This window comes from Cynoglossus semilaevis, chromosome 2 (assembly GCF_000523025.1).
Source record: "Cynoglossus semilaevis isolate Cse_v1.0 chromosome 2, Cse_v1.0, whole genome shotgun sequence".
In the NCBI taxonomy this organism is placed as follows: Eukaryota; Metazoa; Chordata; class Actinopteri; order Pleuronectiformes; family Cynoglossidae; genus Cynoglossus; species Cynoglossus semilaevis.
The window spans coordinates 13,857,341-13,883,739 of NC_024308.1; the positions used below are offsets into that span (position 1 = coordinate 13,857,341).

The following is a 26,399-nucleotide window of genomic DNA, read 5'->3' on the forward strand; positions in this document are numbered from 1 at the left end:
TTAGGATAGTTTTAAATTATTAAAATCAGCGGGGGGGCAACTATTTCTCTCTTAAATTGCTATTAGGAGAGTAAAAGCCTGTTTGTTTAATTTGTCAGTTTTGGTTTTTGAGTTGATGCAAGAGTATAGAATACATTTTTGTTTTAATAATTACAGATTTACTCTAATCAAATACAGTAGACCAGGGCGTGGCCTTTCACAGCCCTTGCCCACATTTGGCTTCATGTCCGCCCCTGTGGTCCACATGTGAGGTGTTTTTCTCTGTTGGTTCCCAAATATTCAGGTCATTTAATCCTTGGAGGTTCCAAAGTAGGCCACTGGACTTATTTGGCTGCATGAAGGCATTTTATCTAAACATTCAAGAATGTTCGGTTCTAACAGTCTGGTGGAAATTCTTGATATTTAGCCTCTAATTAGTGAAACACCTACGGAGAGATGTATTATTTGAAAACAACGCAGATGATCAGGCTCTGTACCACTGACATAATGTTGTGGTAACCTGGGTCAGGTAAAAGCCTGTGTTGTTTAGTGTATGAGACTTGAGTTTTTTGGGGAGAGAACCAATGACAATAATAATGGTTTCTCCAAGGTTATGTAGCTCTATTCAAGGCCGTCCATCTGTATCTTAAGGACCTCAGAACTTCTGAGAATGAAAAAACACATGTACTCCAACCACAAAGGATGGATGGTCTGAGAAGGAGCTAAAGAATCTGACTGTACCGTTAGTGCATATTGCAATTCTTTCAGATGTTGAAATTAAACTACTTTTGCAATTGTCTTTAATACCAGTAGTGCTTTAACTAAACACCTGTGGTGGTTTCATTCTAGACCAAGTTCTGTGTGTGGGGTTTTCATTTCACACCATTGTCTATAGTCATCATGGAAACTCACACTCATTTTAACATAAGGCTCCAAGTTCAGGGCGAATACAGAAACAGGAAATGCTTAGATTGTTCTCCCTCATGTATGTGAGTTGAAGGTAACGAAGTTCAAAGTTCTCTACAGCAGATTCATTCTCTTTGGCTGTACGTGTCGTTCTACCCTCAGATGCACCTCTGCTTACTGAAATTTAGCACACTATAGAACCGCAGTGCCTGACTACTAAATATAAAGGAACGTGTGTTACATTTAGCTGCACTTGTCATCGATGAAAAGGACTCAAGCTCCCACTGAGACTTTCAGGGAGAGCTACAAAAGCTTTACTCTACTGAGCTCTGTAGGAGATTTTTTTTTTACTTTATCAAAAAGATCTAAGAAGAAAAATTATATCTTAATTTTCTGTGTTGATTCCCTCATTACATAAATTCTTTAGAGCATCTGTCTCCAGAAATTAACACAATTCCCTGCCTGTTCCTGCTGTGGCCATCTGTTGTTAGGCCCACACCGGAATGCAGGAATTAGATTTACATTCTCATCTGAACTCTTCATCACAGACTGGGTTCGGTGTTTGCTTTTACTGGCAGTCAGTTTGGAAAAGGGAAATAGGGAGAGAGTAGGAGCTCTGAGTGCTATTTCAACATGATTTAAAAAAAGTTTTATTCTTATGTTTTTCTATTTTTTTATGATTTGAACTGAACTTTTATTATTTGTCTTATTTCCATACAATATGTACATGCAGCGGAGCAGCGTTACTCCTTGTGGCAAGAGAACCAATCTACGAGCTTTACAAAAACCATTTGCAAATTTGGATCGTCCTCCATTATCATGTGTTTTTCCACAGTCTTTGTTGAACTTCATTTTAGATATTTTGTGTATTCACCCATCAGTTCCACAATTGAATTAAGTTTTGCAGTGCTAACTGTTTGAGAGTAACAGTAGGGTGAAGACGCATGCCACCTTGACCAATGACAGCATATAGACAACTACCACTGACCTAAGCTTTATGATGCATTTATTATTCACTCCTTCCGTTTTATTATCTGGCTGTCTATCTGTGGATAAATAAATAATAATAATTAAATAATAAATGCCTTTTTTAATCCCTTTGCAAACCCAGTGTGACAAACTCTAAAGGCATGAGACATTCTTTTCAGTTATGCAAAATTAATAGTGTAACTAAGTGTAGTGCAGGTATATCCATCACACTTGCCAGTGGCAACAATGGCTATTAGTGCCTTTCTACAGCAGTTACACTTTAAGTGACATTTTTACATCTAACAACGTACAACTTTTTTTTCCCGAGCCCTAAATGGCCATGTTAGGTCATTATCTTGACAGATTACTTTCTTCAGAGGTATTTGTCATGATAAAAAAAACTATTACAGTTGTACTAACTTTTATATATGACCCTGTTCATTTCCACTATATTGAATATATACTGTATGTATATTTGCCAGATGGATCTGGTCTATGGAGACTGGTTCAATTTTCCTCTGCTAACATTGAGTTTCATAAATGACACTGTGAGACGTCCAATCTTTCTCTGATGGTCATAGAGTTACATCCTGAGTCAGTTCTATATGCTATGATGTTGGATGACCAACATCTGTCTACGCAGTGGGTAGTGCAAGAAAGGTTGAATATTATCAACACATAAAAAAACTTTGATACATGTCATGTACTAAGCCAGGGGTCTGTAGTGGTAAATACAGAAAGAGTCATCAGCTGATGGCCTTCAACACAACAGTATTCAATATTCAGTAAAACCACATTCACTCAATCACCAATGACCTAAAGCAGAAATTGAACAGCTCATCAACAGCTGAAGAGGGAAGTGCTGATGTATTGTTTCTCTGTTAGCAAGCAAGCTGTAAACTGGTTTAAACAGCTCTGCATTTGTGCTCTCCACTTATAATACTGGTTAATTTGAAGCACAAGCAGTAAATGTTGTTGTTATTTTTATTTATTCATTTATTTATTTTGTTGAATTTTAGCAATGACCAACATTCACTATGACTGATGGGCTGCAAACACCTGACGATTGTTAAAACTGATGCCTCACGGAGGTTGAAGTATTTTTAGGTATAGTTGGATGAGTTATTAGTGAAAGTGGAAGTTGTTGTAGTAGTCAGTAGTAGTTGTAATACAAGTATCATTATTTGCATTATTTCTATGTCAGTTTGCATTACTGCCACCTTTTGGTTATGACTTCTAAACCAGGTGAATTTTTAGATTTATTTGTAAATTTTCTCAATCTTTTAAGTTATTTTAAGAATTGTTTTTGTATAAAATATGAATATTTCATACAATCCATTCATTTTCTCAGTGCTGTTGTTTTGTCATTGTTTTCTATGTCAAGTGTTTTTTTTTTTGCTTCCCCTCCTTATTACACATTATTCTCACATTATGATTATTCCCAGGAAAAGAAAATAGAGGCCAGAAAAATAATTGTCACCACAGGGAAAACCACGGGGAGGACTTTAAGGACTTTACAATTGTCTAATCAGTTGGTTGGGACACTTTATTCCCCTGGATGATATGCAATTACTCTGAAGGACACCACAGTTGTGTTCTTGTCAGATGAGAAGCAGCAGGCAGTATGACCCTGTCCATGGCACCTGCAGATAGATGCAGCTCTGGTGATAACAGTCTGACACCTTCACTGCTCTCAGCTCTCTAATCACTGACACTTTGGCTCCTTGACCGCTCCTTTAGAGTGACATGTTACTGCCATACGGGCACCATCAAAGGTGACATGTGACATATTTCCATGTCATTAGCCACAGGGATGTCACTGGATGTCATTTTACCCAAAGCAATTACGACATTTTTAGAGGCCGTCTCCCTCCGGTGTGTTCCCCGGAGAGCTAAAACAGTTCCATGACCAGGAGGACAAGTGAGTTCAGTTGTAACTTGCAATAGAGGGAGGAGGGGTAAGGGACTGGATGAGGAATGGGCCAGTGTTTGGGCAGCTCCCAGGAGAGTTCAGAGCAGCAGCAGGTGTACATACATACAGTACAGCACAGTCAGAGAGAGGGATGGACAATGGAAGGGGGGGGAGTGAGGGAGAATGAGAGGGTGGCAGCCTGGGTAGGGGAGAGAATGGGAGAAAGGTTGATAATTTCAAATGTAAATTGAGAATAGTGTTCGTTTGTGTTAGCTCACTTGCCGTCCTCAGCCTTCCCCCCGTCGAGGGGTGATGCAGGGATCACTGGAGGGCTCAGATTCGTTTAAGAAAGTGCAGAATAGAAACACGTTTGCACTTCTTTTCCCATCCTATCAGCACTTCTCTTGTTTTTCTGCAGACAAGTGTAAATATTCCTGATTTTTTTTCCAAGATTTTGAATCCTGCAAAATCACTTAGACTATTTCAAATTTACTGGAGGGGCACAACAACCTCAGACAGTGGTCTTTTTACTCTAAATCAGAGATCATACTCAGACATTTGACTGTGTTTTGCATGATATAAATGATGGACTTTTTAGGTTAATTATGTCTTGGTGTGGTAGATATTGTTTCACAGAAGGTTCAAATGTCAATCAGTGCAATCATTTTTGGAAGTTTGTGCATCTAACTACAGTAGGATCAACCATCTTGATTGATGGACAGTGCTCAGAGGGGGTGAAAAAAGAGTGCAGAGAGTGGAATGGATGGAGACGGACTGGTGTCCTTTTCCCTAGGATTTGCCTTTGAGCCCAGTGACCGTATGACAATAAAGCAGTAGAAGAAGAACTAATGGAAAATTGTATCTATCTATCTAACTACCTTGAACTAAAGTTAAAGTTCTTGTCCCAGAATCCTGACTGTTCAACACATTAGTTCTCCTTTATTACTACATTTATGTTCTTTTATGTTTGTCAAATTAAGGACAGATGGAGCCAATAAAATATAAGTTCAGTCAAATTCCATCAAACTTTTCAAATGTGTCCTAATCAGACAGTTGGTAGTGATGCAGCTCGTAGCTACAACCTCAATTCCATTGTATTTACAGTGTAAACTGTGGTAAAGAGTGTTTTTGAACCACATCCAACTCTTCGTCAAAATGTTGTGAAGACTTTTTTTGCGGGGTGGGGGAGTTTAAACCTCAAATTCCCACTGCTTTTACTGAAAAAATACATATTTATTTTCTCCTCCAGAGTTAATTAGTTATTGTGCTACAATTTAATTATGTTTTGTTAAATGAGACAGGTTGTTTTTTTTTTTGGTTTTTTTTTATTTGTTCACCCAAACCTCTCCTGAATAAAATATGAATCTTTGAAAAAGGAAAACCTCTACACCGCAGGTACTTTTTGAAAAGTAAGTTTGACACAAAGCTATTTTGTAAACAAGGCTAAACATAGAGCACAAACACAGAGCCGAGGATTTGGGTTTATATATATTCATATTTGCTCTTTGTCTGACCTTCACCAACTCTAGAAACCACATTTCGCTCAGTCACACACGCACACACACACACTCACAGGAAGATCTGACTTGTTTGCCTGCGGACCATCTCATTTCAGAGTGGGATTTTGTATGTAGACAACAACCCAGTAATTTCCCAGGGTGCAGCAGCTGAGCACACTCGTCTGTGCGATGACAAACGGAAAGGGTTATCCAGTCCCCTCAGAATACCTCACAAACATTGCTCAGATAAACCTAATTTTGCCCATGGCTCTCTTCACCTGCTTGAAAACTGGAGCAATGCATTTGCAAATATCCACAAGAATTCCCATTCCTCTGGACCTGTGGTAACCGCACCTCCTCAGGGGCACTTCACTTTCCTCCCAGGAATTCACAAAATATTGTTGAGGGCTTCAGGATTTTTTTTCTTCCCAACACTAACAATTATAAACGTCATGGTAGAAAAATCACAGGCTTCATCGGGGGCCAGTAGTGCTTTTTGCAGGCTGACATTGCTAAATTATTGGTTGTTCATTTATTTATTTCCTCTTTTCTCTGCATAGCATTATTCACGATTATTAATGTTGCCTCTGGGTGGAGAGTGCAGCAGCCAGTTGAGAGGAAAAAATGGTGAACAAAATCTTGAAAAGATAAAATGAACGTGGGAGTTAAAGCTACAGAAGAAAAAAATATTAGTTTTATTAATTTATACAGGAGTAAGTCAAAAAGTTCTCAGACAGATTGATTTCACTAACAAAAAAAGGGGTTTAACATGATTTATCAATATAGCTATATAGTTATTTTTCTACCCCCAAAAAATTAAAATGTAGATTTCAATTTTGATTTTGTGTGTGTATAGCAATTGAAATTGTTGAACCTTTGCAATAGGTTTTTGTTAAACCTGTCCCAGAAATTCTAATCTTATCTGGTAAAATAGGTTCTCATTCCTCTTAAAACCTTTTGACCCTTTGAAGCCTAAGCACTGTGTGTGGGATTAGATAGGCACTTTAATTTGATATGAGTTGATATTTCAAGTCAAATCTGTGACTTTTGTCTTTGATTGGCCAACAAACAAACTGAAAAAAAAAATCTACTACTTGACACATTTTCGAAGAACAAGTCACATTGATGCCGTTGGCTGGCCTTGAGTGAGTTGACTGGAGCTGTTGTTGGAGCAGACTGCCAAACTCTGGGTCAGGAGGGATTAATTAGCTTTTTGAAATCCGCCCAGCAGATGTCAAGGTAATCTTGGAATGTGGGCTGCAGAGGTCAACGCAATATCTTAGAGCAGAGGGAGCGAGGGCTGAACTGGCCGTGCTGTGTCCAACGGTGCCATGTACATCAAAAGACCCCAAAGGGTCTGGATTGCACAGTTTAAAAACTCTAAGCACTTATGCATGGCTCATTTATCTCAAGGCAGATAAATGGGTCCTAACTGGTTCACCTGCAGATGCCAGGATAACTTTACTTAAATAAAACTTATGTTGACAATTATTTGTCATCCGAATATTTTTGGATTTAAGGTTCTTAAGCTCTTGTGCTGGGGGATTTATTTAATATCTGGGTAAAAATGACTTATTGTAAACTGAGAAGAAATCATTTTTGCCATTATTGCAAACATTATAAAATGCATCGTTTTGTGGGAGCTTGAAGTTTTTTTTTTTTTTTTTAAAGTGCAACCTTAATTTGTCCCACAATCTGTACAGCGTTTGATAAAAAATAAAGTGGCACAATTATAATGACAAAAAAGCAGAAATAAAAATTTCAAGGAGACATCAATTTTTACTGAATCATATTTTTACATTTGTAAAGCAAGTTTCAACATAAAAACCAACCATTTTCCTGGAAAAACAGCTCCTTTCAGCACCGGGGGAAAAAAAAAAAAAAACATTGCATTGACAAAAGTAAGCAAAAAGTTTTGCAACGTCATTATCGGTGGCATGCTGTGTTTGTACAGCTAAAAATAAACACAACAATTCACACGGGCCTGGAACATGCACAGTCCAATTCTTCATCATTAGCATGAGCAGTTCTATCTTGACCATACGTCATTACTGTTACTCAGGACTGAGGAGATGTCAAGGCAAAGCTGCCTCAGTCTGTAATAGGGAGAAAACAATGTTGGCAGGCAGGCATTAACTGCAGTGAGCCAACATTATTGCAAACAAATTTGCACATTCCATAATTGAACACTTGTTATAGCCCATCAAATATGCTTTTAAGGGGGCTTTTTTTTTTACATGAAACCAAACACACATTTGCATATGTGTCTAAGCCAGTGTGATTAACATGCTGCTCTGCTGGGCGGCAGGAAGTAGAAACCATGGCCCTCCAGTGCTGTGAATTTTCATTCAGACGTGTGCACACCAGAACCATTCTACATAAGGGGAGAAGACAGACAGGCAAAAGGATAGAAAATATTTCATTTAGACCAGTAGCTGAAAATAGCTTGAGCTCCTCTTCTTTCTTGTTTGACCCCAGTGTTGAAAATCTGTAACTCTGCTCTGCAGGGGCACCGCACTAATGACTCAGAAAATGCAGCCAGGCAGCAAGCTTCCATGGGAGCGTCATTGTGACCACTTTAACATTGGATGTGCACTGGTTTAATAAGCAGGTGCAGTCCTTGAATGTCGGGCTCTGTCAGATAAGGCAATTGCTATGTTGGTGGGAGTTTTCAATAGAGAGGTATTATTTCAGTAACAGCCCATTAAAAGCACAAAATAGTATATATCTAATTACTGCTCTGTCTCTGTATTCATGCAGGTGCTCTGGCATACGATTCATACTCTGAAAATGGAACGTTTTATTCAAACTGTAGACGGCTGAACACAGACAAGGTTTTAGACAGACGAACCTCAGCTTTAAGGTCACTTAAAGTCCATAAAGTACTGAGACCCTGGTCCCTGGTCTGACTGATGGTTTTCACATTTTTATAAAGTGCAGTGTAAAAGAGTCAGGTCTTGTCTACTGTGTGTAGTCATGGTTATTTATACTGCTAAAACCCAGCAGCTTGATGTTTGCACGTGGAATTAGTCCAAGGTTTGTTGGACAGTGATGCACAGCAAAGAAATACCAGGTGGAACAAGAACACCCACACAGACAGGTGTGCGGTTTTTTGCTCAAGTGACTCTTTCATAAACTTCGTGTAAGAAAAACAGGTGTCAGTTCAATTTCAAAAGTGGTGCCTAAAATTCTGTTGAATCTGTTGAAGGAAACATCTATCCATCCATCAATTTTCATCCGCTTATTTGTTACCGTGTCACGGGGGCAGCAGTCTCCATGACCCCCACACCAATCACACTGCATCGTACCAGCCCCCTTGAACTTTCCTGTGGGTGACCAGTCCACTGGAAGACACCAACCGTCCTAACAGGGATTCAATCTTGCCCACGAGGTGAATCCTCGGGTTCCACACCAATGACAGAGACATTACCTCTGGGCCAAAGAGCCACTTGAAGTAAACATTTCTGGTATAATTGGCCCTTGATTATTATCAAAGTCACATTGAGAATGTTGAAGAGTTTCTTGATTGTTATTCTGTTTAGAGGAAAATTGTGGATTTTCTGCTTGATTTAATAATTGTGTCCTTTTGTTGATTTTGAGGGATCACAATTTAGCTAATAACTCATTTTTGCCTTTTCTTATATATGTGTATATATGTATGTGTGTATATATATATATATATATATATAGTGTATATATATATATATATATACACTATATATATATATATATATACACTATATATATATATATATATAGTGTATATATATATATATATATATATATAGTGTATATATATATATATATATATATACACTATATATATATATATATATATATACACTATATATATATATATATATATACACTATATATATATATATATATAGTGTATATATATATATATATATAGTGTATATATATATATATATATATACACTGTAGATATAGATATAGATATACCGTATATATCTACAGTATAGGCAAGCCAAGTATTTCAAAAAAGTTACTTTTTTCGTGACGTGCGATTTAAAACATTGCCTTCATCCCTCCTTCCGTTCACCTTGTTTGTCCCCTGCTCATCAGTCAGATGTTTTCCTTCTCTCTCTGAGGGCCAAACAAGCAGTGAATCAGACATGTGTTTCCTGTGGTAGTTTTGATAGAAACCCTGCTTAGAGGAGACGCTGGCGTTGAACCACCACATGCATCTTAATGTCAGACATTATTAACATAAACCTTCCCAGAAACGAGAGGCTGTGTCTGGATTTCAGTCAGCTGGGAGTCTGGGATTGACTGGGAGGAACGTGTATCAATAATCTCAACTCCTCAAATGAGCTGCAGATGGTTTTGGTGATTTAAGTGTGTATTACACCCTGCAATGACCACGTTTAGCTATTGATGACACTGAATTATGTTGACAGGCAATCATCATATCACAGAATACATGTATTTGAGAGTGTGCCGTGAATCATCTGCTCATCTGAAAATCATCGAACTGCCAGCTGTCGTACTTAGCTCCAATTTACGGTTATGTTTCCATCAGGTTATCACTGGATAGCTGTTTTGCTTCAATCTTAAGTTCTTCTCGCATGTCTTTTCCACAGTGTACCTGTAATTTATACACATCAACATATACAGATGATGCATTCAATCCACATTGGTTTAGCACTTTTTAAATTTCAGAAAATGTTTTTGGAGGACTTTTCTGTCCTTGTCCAGGTAAATTTTAGGGGGAACAGATCACAGAAGTGTGAAACAAAGGTCAAGATCCAAAAAAATAAAAGGTCACAGCAGGTCTTCCAAATGTAGCCTGGGTCAACTTCTTTGCCTACCTTGACGCTTTGACCCCTCACCCTTGAGGTGTTTGATCCTCTGGGTCAATTTAGGAAACAAAAACACATAAGGCTGAGTGTTATTATAGATTCAAATCCCATTGACTTTGATGGTGACACCAGACGGATGATGAACCTGTACCTCTAGAATATATTCAAATTTTAACTTTTCCCATCATTAATTTAATTTGGAAGCAGGTATGTATCTCAGAAGCCTGTAGGATAATGTTTTGATTAACATTAAATAAGTCCTGCTAATAAGTCTTAGGTTAGTAAATTATGATATAATGAAATGATACCTTACAGCCTCGAAAAATATTACCTACACCAACTTTTTTTTGAATTGTTAAATAGTCTATGCTTTATATCAATTCCATTTGTATTAATACGTTCGTGCTCATAAACTTTTGTAAGTACGCCATCTAATGGGGCTATTTAACACCACTTGTTCAACACTTACAATCTGCGGCTGTCTCTCTGTCTTTACGTTTAACTGTGTGTTATTCAGCCTTTTCTATGCACCGATATGTTGTTAATGAAAACTGGGCAAAGTCTAATTCTAGGATAAAGAAAGAAATAAAAATGTTGGAATTGAAAAAAAAATATATCATTTTTAAATAGAGTCTAACAAAATATTCAGGCCTCACCTTTCTGTAGCCACCCGGTTTACTGGACAATGACGTGAGTGGGAGGATTCGTTAAAAAAAGAAAAAAAAATCTTTAAGCAGCTTATGAAAAATGCAGCTGTAATTCTCATTATCTTTTATAGCCAGCAAAGGTGTAGCTAAGGCTGGCTGTTATGCTCCTGGAGGAACCATTTACCATTGCAAAGACTCTTAATAATACACTTCCAAGGCGTAAAAGTATCCAAAGTATCCAAATGTTCTCATTTGCGATAAAACCTATGCTGCTCTAATGTAGTGATCCCAGTCTTTTAGCCGCTATTGAAGACTTTGCAACAATTCTGTGAATGAAAAGTGTAAACTGTCCTATTTGTCCTGCGTTGTGTGAATAGAAAAAATCATGAATAATAACATTGAAAAAGGGGCTTTGCCTGATATTTAGAGCAGAGGATTGAGGCCAGGTGTCTAAATACTAAATATTTATTTATATTATCACGGTTTATTTAATTGATCACATTCAGGGTCCTTGTATTGACTCTTTATATACATAATGTTTCTTTGTTATGCAAATGAAGGCCTGCTGATAGAATCTCAAGAGATCAGATGAGAATATTTTAAGTCACTGAAGAAGTAATTGGATGTTGTGTACGTGGCTGAAAACCAGGAGAAATCATTCATTTTCTCACCTGCAGGCCTGCAGTTTTGGGTCATCATAAATTATCTGCCTAGACTTATTTTTAAAACCTCAAGATAGCTGTACTGAACATGTCCGTCAAATATCGATGGATAGCCTTCACATTCACCCTCATCCTGCCATATTTAAAGGAAATTGGCCATGCAGTTGTTTATTCACACTTGAATGTAAATGTGAACGCACGTGTGTCACCACGTCATTTATCAGTCTTGGTCTGAGAGACACTGGGGAGCAATTAGCTTTAATCAGGCTTTAACGGGGTCAGTAATTCTAAAAGCAATCAGACTACAGCTGACATTTAAACATGGAGCACCAGGCCTGAACGTCCTCATGTATATAAGGAGCTAAATAATAAATAAACTTCAGTAAAAAGTCATTAAGAACCAAAAGAATAATAAAAATTTAAAAAAATCAGACACACAAATTGTAGTTCATTCAGTTTTCTGGGGCATAACAGGAAGGGAAACAGGAAATGATATTTAAACAAAACAAAACCTCACATGACACAATTAAACACGTACTAGAACTTTAGTGAACTGCTTCAAAATTGCAGTAAGCAAAATACTGCATTAAAAATACAACAAAGTTCCAAGTTTTGTTTTGTTTTTTTAAGAATGAAACACCCATGGAACTTTTATTTTTCGTATTAAACACCGTGAGTTAACAACAGCATCAACAGTCATTACAAGGTCATTTTTTATATCTGCCATATCCAAATAGTGGCCAGAGGACCATATGTGGGGCAGACACACCTTCAGAGCAGCCCAGGTAACATACTTGACAACAGGGAACCAATTATCTGTGTAGCTAGTAGTGTGAGCAGTGTACTATACAGCAACATGTATAATGTAACATGTAATTTAATTTAAGGTTTTTTTTAAAAAAAAAAAACTTTATTATTGACAAGATAAAAAAGAAGCAGAGATTTCAATCAGAGTCGGTCACACAGTCACACACTGACCTTTTGTCTAACACTGGTGGGTAGAGACGCTGTGATGTCTTTTGTCAATAACCTGCTTTAACGGCTCTAAAACAACCACCATCTGTCATGTATCTGCCTCTGCTCCCAGGTTTATTTCAAAATCATTAGACCAGGCTCAGAATTCCTCTCTTCTGGAGACTGTCTGTAGAGTTTGCTGCAGTGTCTATGAGATGAAACCCAAAGATAAATGGGCAGTTGGCAGATCAGCGTCTGATCAGTGTTGCACGTTTAATCAGGTCTGGTGCGTTCAGGGCGGTCACACGTCAGGGTCTTGCCTGAGCCATTAAAAAACAAGCACAACTCATGAATCTAAATCGCTAAGTCTTTTTTAGGTGTTTTGACTGAATGTTTTGACTAGAAACTCTTGTCACTGATGTGTTGAACCAACAGCAGACGATGAAAACGTATCAAATGACTTCATTTCGCTACAGTTTTCTTTCACACACTCCTCACACAACCTTTCTCAAATGAAACACGGATTCAGATTGTTAATAGATATCTGAAGCTTGAAATTGCATTACATGATTGGCCTGGACCCTCTGGGCTTTGCTAAAATGTGATTCTCTTTCATTCAACACAACACAGAGCTTATTAAAAATATCAATAACAAATGTAATCTGTTCATATAAAGAGATTGTGATGAAACCTGTTTTGTCGTACCTGGTTCTGAAGATTTACACCGGGGCGACAGATGCCACCACAGAGGGTAATATAGGTTATTAGTGGGGCTCTCAAGGCATTGACAGTTTTTAAGATCTATAATCTTAAAAAGACAACACGTACTGTATAAGAGCAGAGGTTACCAAACTTCTGGCTGGGGGCCCGATTTGGAAACCCACAGACAACGGTGAAGAAACATCAACATTTAGGATTATTTAACTTAACATAACTTTATTTCACTATTCCATAATTATTACATTTGGTTAGAATGAGAAAAAATATTATGTTTTCATCATTGTATATTACCACTGAATAATGAACTTTAAACTGTGTAAACACATAATAATTTCTTTATTATTATTATCATTATTATTATTATTATTATTATCATCATTTTTTTCCCAGTTTTCCTATACCCCCCTGGTGTCCCCCACTTTGAAAACCTAGTAATCAGCCCTAGTAATTAATGTAAATAGTCAGTAGTCAAATGATTCTTAGATGCAGACACAAGTGGAAACATTCCTAGAAACAGTAGAATCTCTTATCACTATCCAGCCTCTGTCCTGGTCTCCACTGAAAAGATGTCTGTTTAATACTGGTATATTCTGTACGGCTCTGGTGCCTGCATGGCCCCTCAGGCAATTCTCCTTCCTGAACTCTTTGGACGTGGACACAGAGTTGGTGGTAATGGTCAAGGTGGTGAAGATGAAAACAGCCACATTAGGATTCCTGAGTGGGAGCGGTTTGCAGCCCACTACAGACCCCTCTGCAGTCATCTAATACTCTTGACTGGGGTCTTAGAGCAGAGATTGTCTCAAGTGTCAAACGCACTTGACATTTCTGGATCACAGGGTTCTGGGAGTGAATTTCAAAGACTTGTGACGCAGATCTGATGGAGCAGACGTTAGATGACTTCCAGAAAAGTCTGCACTGAACTCCCCGACCAAACCTCAACCAAACTAATAATAAGAAGCCATTTCCCCCGGGCTGCTGTAGTCTTGAAATAAGAGTTTTGCAGCATAATAGGCTTAGACCCATTCAGCAATTTATCCAGAACCTGTTACAGTGTTGGAATTGAAAGTACAGCAGAAGGCAGTGGAGCTGCATTAAACATCTGAAGCTGTGCAGCTCTTTGCACATGTCCTGACTTCCTGTATTTTTTGATTTATATTTGTTCAGAATTAGTTTTTCATAAGTTTTGGGTCGATTAAAACTTTTTCCCTGCAAAATGTTCTTGTCCATTCAGGGAGCGTGAGAAACCTGAAGTGCTGATATGTCTGATAAACTTCTTCACACCGATCTTGTTTATTTTCGAGGAGAAAACCAAACCCTCACCACTCTGTCAGATGTATTAACTCGGATCAAGCAGCAATTTCAGCAGATGCACAAGAACAGTTTTTATCATTTAGATTTTGACACTTTTGCCAATATTTCTGATGTGCACTATATGCAAATGAAACCTCTCTAATAAGCATCTTCCTTGGTTCAGTCGCTCCAGACCTTTTTCTTTTCTCCTGAACTGACAGCCGGCACGTCTAGTTTTCCTGCTGGAAATTGCCTCATTATTTTCCTGATGAGGGCACACCTACTCAGGTGTCACTGTTCTGATTCTGCAACAGTTGCATTCCTCTCTTGCATTCGCTTTGGCATGAAATATAAATTGCACTTCACGGAGGACAGTGATCCTTCATCTGTTTTGCATGTGTGCAGAGGTGCGTGCGTTCCTGTGGTGGCTGTAGCATCTAATTGTTTTTTTTTTTTTTTTTGTTTTTTGCAGGACTTCTAAAGCTTAACAAGAACACTAAGTTCTCTCCCCTTTTTTATTCAATACCGTGTTCTTGTCTGGTGCCAGGAGGCGTTGCAGAATGTAGAATCGATATTCACTGCTGATATTTACCTCATCGAAAGATAAAACAACGGGCTCTATGCGTCAGTGGGACTCACATTAACTACCTGTGTGGGAGCAGTACCAGAGATGTATATGTACAGAGGCATGCTTCCTGCACGTGGTGAGGTTCTAAATCCCACCCCACCACTGCCCCTGCTCTGCCTTTAAGAGCTGTTCACCCTGAGAGGGTGAAAAATGAACGTCACCAAAACCGATCTAAGGAACTGTTACAGAGCAGCTGCACTGTGAAATTGATATTAATTAAAATTGATTATTCAATCTGGGCCACATGGGTCATTAATTTTTAATCTCATCCTTCAATCAATAATATATCCCTCACTCTATAGCATCTTTTATAGCTTTTAACTCTTGTTTATGAATAAAAATGATCACAGCGATAGGTTCTCCTGATTAAAGCCGCTTCTTCACTGCCTCATCATTATTTCAGCTGATTTTTCTCAACTGCTGCGTCACAGCCAAAAGTAATTAAGGTGGAATAAGAAGAAGTTTGAAGTCGCCAAGATGTTTGTGCTTAAATTTGCTGCACTACAAGACAAATGTGTGGCGTCACCTTTAGGTGTGAGTGTGTGTACGTGTGTTTTCTCTCTTAGCTGTAGCAGCTGTTTTTCATCAGTGCCAGGTTGGACGTGGACAGAGCAGTCTATGAGATGATGTATGGTGGGCTGTCGGGTAATTTAACACACTCTTTGGCAGACGGGCGAGTCCCGGGCAGTGATGATTCAGCTTCATCAAATCAGCCACTTCAGCTTAGAATATCACTGATGTCACAACGCAGTCACAACTCATACCTTTGTAGTATTTGTTTTTCAAATGTGTACAACAAATTGCTTTAAATTATCCAAATGATATTATGTTTCTAAATTAGGTTCAATGCACTGCAGTGTATTAAGTTGTTAAGTTGTTTAGTACAAGCCCAAACATTCTATGCCTTGTCCTTCCAAAACAGCTTCATCTTTAGGCCGACGGTCAACTTTACAAACCCACAGACAATGCTACAAAATATGTGAAGAAACGTTTAGAATTATTTTTCCTACTTGATAATTACATTTGTTTAACATGAGAAAATTATTAACAAAACATGTTTTCAACACCATCTTCCCACTGAATCATATACTTTACAATAAACTGTTGGTCTGCTACAAAGACTCATTTTGTGCTAACTAGCAGCTTAATAACAGGTACATACTGCCAGGTCCTCAGTTAGCAGTTAGGAACACCAACTGCTGATCCAAATCTCCTGTTTTATTACTAACTTGGAAGTACATCCACGGATAAATCCACAGATTGTTGTGTTCTATTTCAAAGAAAATCCTGAGGCACAAACAACCAATCAGATTTCTCCATCACAGAATCTTCATTCAAATGCAGAGATCTTGCACTCTGTTCCCGACACTCACCACTTTATCCCAACACAGAAAAATTACATGAGCATTTTCAAGCTGAGTGATTTTCCACAATGCTGCCTGATTAGCTGTTGATTGTGTTTGTTGGCTCAAACTTAATTATCTACTCTGATTGGTGATGCATCCTTCGCCTCCCACTGCTGACGCATGTCACCACCAGGTCGTGAGGGGCCACTGTGTGTGTGTGTGTGTGTGTGTGTGTGTGTCAACAGTGACATCTCAACCACAACTTTTATGAATCTGCCCCCCATCTTTTTCTCAGCAGTTTTAAGTTGTGCTATTTAAGTGAAAAAATACAGGGGGTTCCTTGTTTATCATATTTTGGTGTTAAGTATGTCGTTCAAAAAACAATGATGTTTTCACAAGGTAGCTTGTTTACTGCGCTAGAGTACATGTAATGGATCATTTGCTGTATTCAAAGGTATAAATTGCCTTTTGTGATCACATTATTCAAGGTCCTCAACAATGAGCAAATGTTGAATAAGAGGTACAAAAAACACACAAAAGGTTTCAATTACATTGTTAAAACATGCTTCACCCCTGAATACAGTACTACACTATACACTAGTGTAATACACTATAATAAGTACATTTATGTCTGCACTTTCTTCACAGCACGGCATCCCACTACTTATAAAATAATATTAAAAAAAAGCTTTATTTACTGTAAATACTACTTTGATTTATTAACTTTTATATGAGAACGGCATGCGACCACTTAACTCACACCCGCCCTCACGCAGTAACTGAACTGACGGAAAATGAAATTATGAACACTTTCCAACTCGTAACAATATATTTTTCATACATAGTAAATAGAGTACGTTTCATATTCACTTTGACTTTATTTATGAAATCTAACAAAATTAGCCTCATTTAAACCACCGTGTCATTGCACAACAGCCTTCATCAAAAGTTGGGTCTGATATTTAATGAACAATAACGCTCTAACACTGCGTGGCCTCAGTCACTCCAGAAAGAAATAGCTTTGATTTCACACTCCACTCCCCTCCTCTCACTCACACACACGCGCGCACACACATAGACATGGTATGTGAGGCAGTGATGTTGTTTAAAGAACAATGAGAAAACGAGAACGCTTAAAAAAACAATTGAAATACCACATAAATGACCTTTTCCGACGATAAGTCCCTGTCACGGTGAAGTAGTATCTAACTAACAGCTGAAAACAATGCTGGTATGAAGGTCCTTAAAGCAGTTCTCTTGTTACAGATGTTGCCATATAAAACAACTCTCAGTGGACCTGGCTGATTATTCTTCCCTAATGATGCGGTGTGAACAGTCATTCCACAGGTGGAAAAAAAACCCAACAATTATCCCATTTAGTCAGCTTCCTCTCTTGCCTGTCATGGTTTTATCTCTCTCTTCAAATCAACATTTTTTCTTTTTTTTTTTTCAATATTTCGATCCAGGAAAAGTGTGCATCAATATCTAATCTTCATTGCTGGCAACCACTTACACTGATGAGCAACGGTGACGAGACACATGGGCAAACTGCCAGTACTAATTATTGCACGTATTTGTAGTTTATATTGACAATTCTTATTTGTATCTCTTTCATTCTCATTCGTTCTATTAATTTATTCATCATTTGTGGTTTTCATTCCCATTAAGACTCTGCAGACTGAGTAAAACTGTTCTGTTGTTGGATGTATTGACTGTCCCCAGTGGTAGGACAGGCACAGTCAGAACAAGCTGTTGTTGCATTTGGGCCACTGCTGAGTAAACAGCAAAAAACAGAATTGGTTCATCGACAGAAACGTAACAGATCTAGTAGATGCTTTTTGTTTATTTATGTCAACCTTACTTTATTGATTTAAATAGCAAATTGTATTCAATTTGTCAGAAATAAAGACTTTTAGACATTGATGTCTGGAAATCATGCCTAAACAACCAATGTAGACCAAATGTGTGGAGGAAGAAAACAAAAGATTTAGTCTTGCAAACAAGCATTGATGTTTGTGTCATGAAAAAAATAAAATATATAAAAATAACCAAAAAATAACCATCAGCACCTTCACCATCCATTTACAAATTACATTTTGTATGTGTTATTGAGATGATAATTATGTCCTGTGACCAAACCAGAATGTCGGCTCTGTGTCTTGGTGTATTACATTCTTACTGTATGTTTTTGGCTTCTTCTCTCTGATGACACATTTACGTTACACACACTTGCAGTTGCCCAGCAGCCCTAAAGTCAGGGTGCGTGCAGTGCACAGTGTATTGACTGTTGTCTGACAATTAAGATTCTGTTGTGAGACAAACTGACAATGTACTGTTGATGACTTCTGAACTGCACCACTGAAGCACGGTGCAATAATGTGCAGTTGTCTCTGAGCTGCTGCTACACTGACTCAAGTGATGTAGGAGACATTTCCCCAAAGAAACAATGGATACTGCTGGGATCTATTTATCTATCCATCCATCTAGCCATCTATCTATCCATCCATCTATCCATCCATCCATCCATCCATCCTTCTGTCATTATGCATCCGTCCACCTGTCTATCATTTATCCACCATCAATCCCTCCCTATCTCTCTCCCTCTATCCTAAGTTCAAATACTAACTCCCTCTCCCTCCCTCCCCACTCTCCCTCTGCTTCATTTCGACGTAAACATTAATGCCTTAATGCAGCCCTGTCCCCCAGTAAAAGCCATTCATCTGCTCCCTAAATAATGTCCTTTTATAATGCATGGCGGCAGACAATAAACTCAGAAATGATTTGTGCTTTTACAAAAACACATCAGGCATAAACCATCGCGCCGGTAATAAATTGATGCTGATCTGGCGCTAGTGGAGAAGCAGCCAAATGCCAGGAGACTTTTATTTATTTATATCTTTTTCCTCCTCTTATCAGTGGATCCTCAGCAGTGTGATCGATCTGGGTGCAAAGCCTTTTGTTCTCTGAAGTAATAAAACAGAATATTGATTTATCGGTGGCCGACAGTTATATTTTGCCTCCTCCTTCTCTTGCTCCTCTGTTTCTTTTCATTGTCAGCTCCCCCGGGGAGAAAAGTTTGGAAAACCTAAGCCCTCCCCTTCCCCACAATACACTGCACATCCAAAGTGACTCTGAGACTCCGGCTCTCTGTGAAAAAAAACAATGCAGGGTTGTATTGATTTGTACGGGTCGATGGTTTTTCTCGCGCATGTATTGGTCAGAACTCGGGGCTTTATCATTGTATACAAATATGTTTGTTGATTTTCTGATATCCACTCAGGGATGAATGGTCTCCTGAAGGTGGCGAAATATGCGGGGCAGCAACATCAATAACAGGACCTATTAATACTTCTATTGATGTTTCTCCATAAGTTGATTCTGGGCACTGTTGGATGCAGAGATTAGCAGAGAGTCTGAGAGGAGAAGTTTGGTTTGTCTCACCACTGAAGGCCAGTGATTTTTATTTAAGCAGGGATTTGTTTCTCATTGGAATGATGTCAGAGCTTTTGGAACGGTCCCTCGTTGTAAGGTTGCCAGAGGTTGCTGTTGTTTCATTAGCTGCAACACAATTGTTCTGCTTGATGTTGAAATCTACTACCACTCATATTTAAAGGCTTATGTAATTGCAATTTAGTGCAAAGACTTTGCCCTTGACCCAATATAATAATAAAGAACCTTATGTTGAACACCTTCATTAACGTGTTGAATGTTATGTTAAAATTCTCTCCGTTTTTGGAATTGTGGAATCACATGCTGCCACCTCCCATTATCATCATCATTTACCTACCTGGTTACATTAAGGTTCAGCAAATCAGTTGGAGTTCGATCCAGACTGTTGCGTTTCTTTTTTTTCTTTTTTCTTTCATTACAATGTGTTTCTATTTGATTTGTGTTTCCTGTGGCTCTAATTTCACGTTGTTCAGATCTGGATTCTAAAATCAACATAAATATAAAATGTTATTTTGTTAGAGTGTCCGGCCCCCAAGGTGTAGAGCCCTGATTTTAGGGAATTAATGTGTTTTAATTCTCATGTGCAAACATTCATCAACACACTGCAGTGTCATCAACATATAAGGTCAACACCTTATATACTGTATAAGGTAGCTTGTCGTTCACACTCCAAATTATCACATATCAGATCAGATCATCCGCCATGAATCAGCATTTTGGCTGAATTTAGTTCCTCAAAAGCCATTGGTTAAATCTGATGCAAATCATATTTTAGAAATTAAAAAAAAAATTAAAAAATACATAGTCAGTACTCTGAGAGGATACAGGTGGATGTGATGATGGGCAGTTATGCAAGTCGATATTCATCTTGAACCCTGTTAACATCTATGAATATATCTGAGCTTCAGTGGGAATAAAAAAAATGGTAAAAGCTTTTTGAGCTTTTTGAATGTTAGTCTAGTGAACTTAAACAAACTCCAAAGTGAAACTAAAGTAGCTTCACCATCACAGTTGGACTTGTTGTCTATCATTCTGCCAGACCTGCTCTTTTCAAGCTGACGTGAAGCACTTGTCTCCACCACATAACTGACAGGGCTGCATCCTGGAAAAAAAAAAGATGACAATCTGACATTTGGTAATAAATTTCACTGCTCACATCCCGTCAGACATGTGTCATTTATGAACGGTGCTCGTTTAACGTCGCCTCTGACGTGAGACGGAGTAGACTGGGTTGAGCAGACCTTAAATTGAGGTGATGAGTGTTAACATTTAGAAGTGCTTGACGTTTTATGCTCTGAGGAGCCATTAAGGTACATGCAGTAATCTGTTCACATACACTGCAGGTAGAGCCATGTTTCTGTGATGCACAAACAGGATCTATTTTTTTACAGTATATTCTACCAAAGACGAAGAAGAAGTCTAGGGAGAAAATACATCAAACTGTGCTTGTTAAACTACTTTCTTTGACTTCTGATCCCTCTTGTGGGACTTGATTAAAAAAACAACAATGAGATTATCTGGGGACACAAATTCATGGGTAATTGTAAAAGCCATGGTTTTGGGGCAACCTGTGGTGTAGTGATCAAAGGAACAGGCTCGACAGCAAAGGGGTGCACATTTCGAATCCCCCCTGAAAGCCTATTGGTGCAAGTTCAACTTTCATTGTCTGACCGGTAATGCTGATTGTTATTCTCTAAGAATTCCTCCGACAGTTGCCATTTAGGACTAGATCCTCCCTCATTCTGCATAATCTATGATAAATAAGTCCCGACCGCGCTGAAAATCTTTTCATCTCTAAATGAAGCCAAATCAAATGCTCAGACTTACACAATCAGAAGTAAATGATGGAGGGGAAAATGAATTCCAGCAGACCTCTTATCTTTGCTCTATTAATTTCTTGAGGAGGCAGGACATGCCTATAAATAGCAGTCGTTTTGGGGTTGTATAACCCATCGCCTGCTTGATTTGATTGACTAACTGGGCCAGTGTGACATTCATCAGCACTGAGACTCCAGGCCTTGTGCTATAAAAAGGTGAAAATACTTTAACTTTGAAGTTTAAATAGACTTCCCAAATGGGAGGTTGTTTATAGTGGAGAATTGTGGCATTTGAGGAGTGTCACACCAGCAGACAGACCCCAGAAGGCCTTCACTGACTAACAACCATTGCTCCATTTAGGGTGGCACTCCCTCCCCTAGCCCCTCTACTTTTTTTTAAGGTATATTTGTTAAAAAAGAGAGAGTAAGACGGGGAAGCTCATTCTGCCTTTCTTCTCATCCCAACAGATACTGGGACACACTTAGAGAGAGAGAGAGAGAGAGAGAAAGAGAGAGAGAGAGGGGAGGAGGGAGGGAGAGGGACAGAGAAGGAGTCTGTAAAGAACGGTTTAATAACAGTTTGTTGAACTGAACACTTCAACGACCCTGGAAAGTGCTGTGTACTTCCTGGGTCTAATTGGTGTTTGTGCCATCACCTTGTCTAAACCGGCCATGCGGTGGAGGCAGTACGTCAGGAGCACAATAGCAGCAGCACCAGCTGTCTTTTGTCAGTATCTGCATGAGATCTATTCAGCCTCAGTACAGCTGTGCTCTCAGAGCCATGAGGTCTAGTGCACAGACAGTGCTTTGTGTGTGTGAGTGTGTTTGTGTGCATGCAGTAAGGAGAGCAACGGATGTGTTGACAAAAGCTCACGGTCAAAATTACACACTTGATGTCCGGTGTGATGCAGCCTGCTGCAATGGTTAAAATGCAAACAAATCCTTGGAGAATAATATGGGGAAGCAGCAGAGAACGGCCTGGAAGAGTGTCTTCTAGTACAGTTTTTCTGCTTCTTTGCTTCTTTCTTACACCTGAAACACCTGATACCCACCAGGGGAACTGCTGTTGCCAGGTGGGGCCATCAGAATGCAATCAGAGGCCTCCCTGATCTATTCTTTAGTTTGACTCTTGGTCGGAGGTCATTCCACTAGATCCAGGAGCCTGAAACCCACTGCAGTGTCTGCTAAATGCATAAATGTAAATATTGTATCTCTTATGATACAGCAGAAAAGGTACAAGGGATCAGTGAACCCTGCAGACCTTTTTTTTTTTTAACGGTACTTGTAAAAATTATGTAAATACTTGTATCACCAGACTCACATACTCAAATATGGCCCTGAGGTCACCACTCAACACTGACCTGGACTCCGTTTATGTACTACAGCACACCTTCTCTGCTCTTTGCACCTCACCGCCTTTTATTTTGTACATCATTTATTCGGCGTGGAAAGAAAAGAAGACTTTAGGAAGCACATTGTTAGTTATGTTACATTCTGTAAGAGCAGAACGATTAGATGTGTTCTTGTTGTTTGTAGAAGAGTTGAATAAATTATTTTTTTTATTATTAATGCTTTCTGTCAGAATAAGGCTTGAAAACCCTCTTCGTCGTAGGTCGTAGATGAATGAATGGAATAAATTCTTGAAATATTATCCGCAGTATCTTGTTTCGTCAAATAGACTGGACTCTAATACTAAAACACCCTAATGCACTGCACACAGTGTTTCTGTGAAAAAAGTCACACAGTTTCTATACAGACGCCATTAAATAATCTCCACAGCAAGAACCTGTGATAAGATGATGTTTTAATATCAATTTTATCTACAAAACCTTGACTGACACCACTGTAATCTGGTCTTCATGGAAAGTGCACTGTTACAGAAGCAAAGGAACATATAAAAATTACAAACAAACAGAGCAATATCTTTTTTTTTTTTGTTACCATAAAATTTCCAATGATTGCCAATAGGCCTTTTGTACTTACAATATAAATCATATGGAATCATGATGGCTGGTCCATATACTGTGGTGTCTGGAGTTCTACTGCAGTATTCTTTTGCCAAAGAGATTGTTCGTGAGGAACAGTTGTGCATTTCCCTGATCCTCCGCCTTATTTTCAGATCATAGCACTGAAGTTAGTCACAACAAAACAAGACCGAATAATCAGAAGGGTACATTCTTCAGCTGTCCACTGTTGGCGCTGTTCTGATTGACCGTACAGTGTATACAGACAGAACACAGTTTTTTGAACACCCTGTTGTTACAGTTTGTCCCTCGTGAGTGTTTTCAGTACAATTGTCTCATCAAGCAGCTGTTAACTGCACAGCTTGGTGGTCTCGTATTCCACTGAATTGGGCAGGCGTGAGCTAAAGGCCTGTAAGGAGGCGTGAATGCGAACCACATCATTTGCAGTCAGTTTCAGGCGATGCCGGAGAAGACAGGCAAACAAATCCAACCTCTGCTGACCTGGAGGTGACAGTCGGTTCACCCTGTCCCTTATCTCCAGCAGCTGAAGGATAGCCGTGTCCTGGGAACCCTGCGTGTATGGGTAGTCCAGCTGCAGTATCAAGTCACGGATTGCCTCGGGGTCAAAGTGCATGCTGTAGCCAAAGACCTGGATGCTGTTGATTTTCATGTAGCCCAGGTTCCGGGAAGGTTCTGTCATTTCCATAGGTTCGTAATAAACACTGTCGTTCACTCCGTCTTGAGATTTAATCCTGCTCCGGAGGTAAACATGGATAGTTTCAAAGAACGTCTTCCACTTGTTGCCCAGTGTGAGAGTCCAGTTATAGCACTCGAAGGGTAGGTCCAGTTTGGTGGCCTGCCAGTCTGGAAAACTGTTCTCATTGACAGGGATGTACCAACTCTCGGAATGACTGCCTCCAAAGGGGTTGATATAGAGAGTGAGGGCCGGCTCCAGGGTGCTGTTCTTTGTAAGGCAGATCTGCAGGGATATTCCGAGAAGCATGTGGACCATGTTGGATTTGTACTTGTTACTTTTCAGCGTCAGCAACATTCTCTTCCTCCACGATGGGTCAAACCAGCTGTTGAGTCGCATGTCATTGCTGATGAAGATGGCGTGAACCTGTGAATGAGAAAATCATGAGTTTTCTAGGAAATCTATGTGTGGCTTGAGATGTTAAGTTCACTGCAATCGCAACGATCACTGGGGATACCAACAAAACACTTTTGCTGCTGCTATTGTCGTGTTGACTTCTTGATTCTACTGGCTGGTTTCTATATACATGGCACTCACAGTAACATGCTCACCCTGAACACCTCACTTCCTTCTCTCTGCTCTATTTTGTGGCACACGCATCTCTTTAAGTTTAGGATTCTCCCCAGACTACAGCTGAAAAACGTAGTTTAATCTTAAGCTTTTGTCCCGTCTTAGTGAGGTCAACAAGCACTACCTCCAGCCTGCGGTCAGCTCTCTGCAGGAGGTAGCCCAGCTCCAGGTCCTGCAGGTCGGTCTCAAAACCCAGGTAGCTCTCGGTGGAGTCTGCCACCATGGCCTTGCAGCCACCTTGAGTCAGGGTGAAACCTGGGTTGCAGCTGCCACAGCGGGTGTGGTTGTCGGGGGCACATACTGCACACGCTGAACCTTCTCCGATGGTGCAGGGCGGAGGAAGATGACAGGAAGTGTGTTCATATCGGCAAATGCAGCTGTGGAGCTCCTCGGAGAAGGTGCCCAGCTGGTTGTTTTCCGAACAGTACAGAAGAGACTGGAAATGACTCAGCCAGTAGGACTGTGGCCTGGATGAAAGAAAGAGAGAATGAATATGAGATTATTCTACATTGGGCTTTTAGCTTTAATTGGAAGCTCGATATTGCTCGGAGCACCTGTCTGGCTCTGCAGACAGCTTGCTCTTTAAAACACAAAGAACATTCAGCATAATATAAAACAGGCTAAAAGTGCTGCGAGACTTCAAGGTAAATATCACGAGTGACATTTTTAAATGTCTGACTTTTTCAATTTAACTGGACACTTTTGACTTTTTATACAGGAGAAATCAACATGGTGGATAAATTACTTAAAGAGACATGCTTAGTTCAAAGACATGCATTAATGACTAATTTTTTAGTGTTGTTAATTTTTTTTCTTGAGGTTTCCACATATCACTGTCCTAAATCCCATTAAATGCATTACATTTATATTGTAATTTAATTTAAACTAAAATTCTGGAGTTTTAAAGCGATAGCTGTGAATGTGGGTCTTTCAAACAGTCCCAGGTTGCTGAAGAGAATAATTTAGAGACCGACTTTAAAATTTATATAAGCTAGGGAAATTGATGTAAGTGATCCAGGATCTATTTCCAGATATATCCATTGTTTGCTGCCTGTGGGTAACAGCACTTCATCTCGTTCAGCTTCAGCCGCCTGCTAAGACAGAATTGCTGGTGTGCTGTTAGTTCCCCAGTGTTATTTTTGTACAACCTTCCTGCACCTCGCAAGTCTTCTACTAAAATCACAGCTGTAAATCACGGTACATTCGCCGGCTCGTGTTAAAGGAGAAAATACCAGTGTTTCTGACTCTGAAGGTGATGAACTTTACTGCATTTATTTACTTATTTATTTCCTTCAGAACATAGAAATCAAACCATGCGTCCTCAAAAAAACACTGCAGTGTAGCCTTCATTACACAATTAATTAATTTTATTTTTTACATTTTTGCATGTTTTGAACACAGAGAGGTGAATAATTTGGTGTCAGTAAACTGCAAAGGCTGCACACTGAAATATCGCAATATTTCAATTTATCGATATAAATTATTATACAGCAGTATTGTTTTTTTATT

The 26,399-nt window shown here is 39.1% G+C and overlaps 2 protein-coding genes and 1 long non-coding RNA gene across 3 annotated transcripts in view; 2 read left to right on the forward strand and 1 right to left on the reverse strand.

The window, feature by feature from the left end:
* Nucleotides 1-26,399, forward strand: part of LOC103399890 (1-phosphatidylinositol 4,5-bisphosphate phosphodiesterase gamma-1-like) — a 784,699-nt gene that overhangs the window by 561,429 nt on the left and 196,871 nt on the right.
* LOC112488385 (uncharacterized) overlaps nucleotides 1-26,399 on the forward strand; it is a 95,950-nt gene that overhangs the window by 52,958 nt on the left and 16,593 nt on the right. The gene's annotated exons all lie outside the window — the stretch shown is intronic.
* brinp3a.2 (bone morphogenetic protein/retinoic acid inducible neural-specific 3a, tandem duplicate 2) overlaps nucleotides 23,388-26,399 on the reverse strand; it is a 29,987-nt gene continuing 26,975 nt past the window's right edge. Inside the window, exons 7-8 of the mRNA XM_008338528.3 lie at nucleotides 25,015-25,357; nucleotides 23,388-24,686 (exon numbers count right to left, since the gene is read on the reverse strand). Of these exons, the coding sequence (XP_008336750.1) occupies nucleotides 23,916-24,686; nucleotides 25,015-25,357 (1,114 nt within the window). The 3' untranslated portion in view covers nucleotides 23,388-23,915. The remainder of the gene's footprint in view (nucleotides 24,687-25,014; nucleotides 25,358-26,399) is intronic.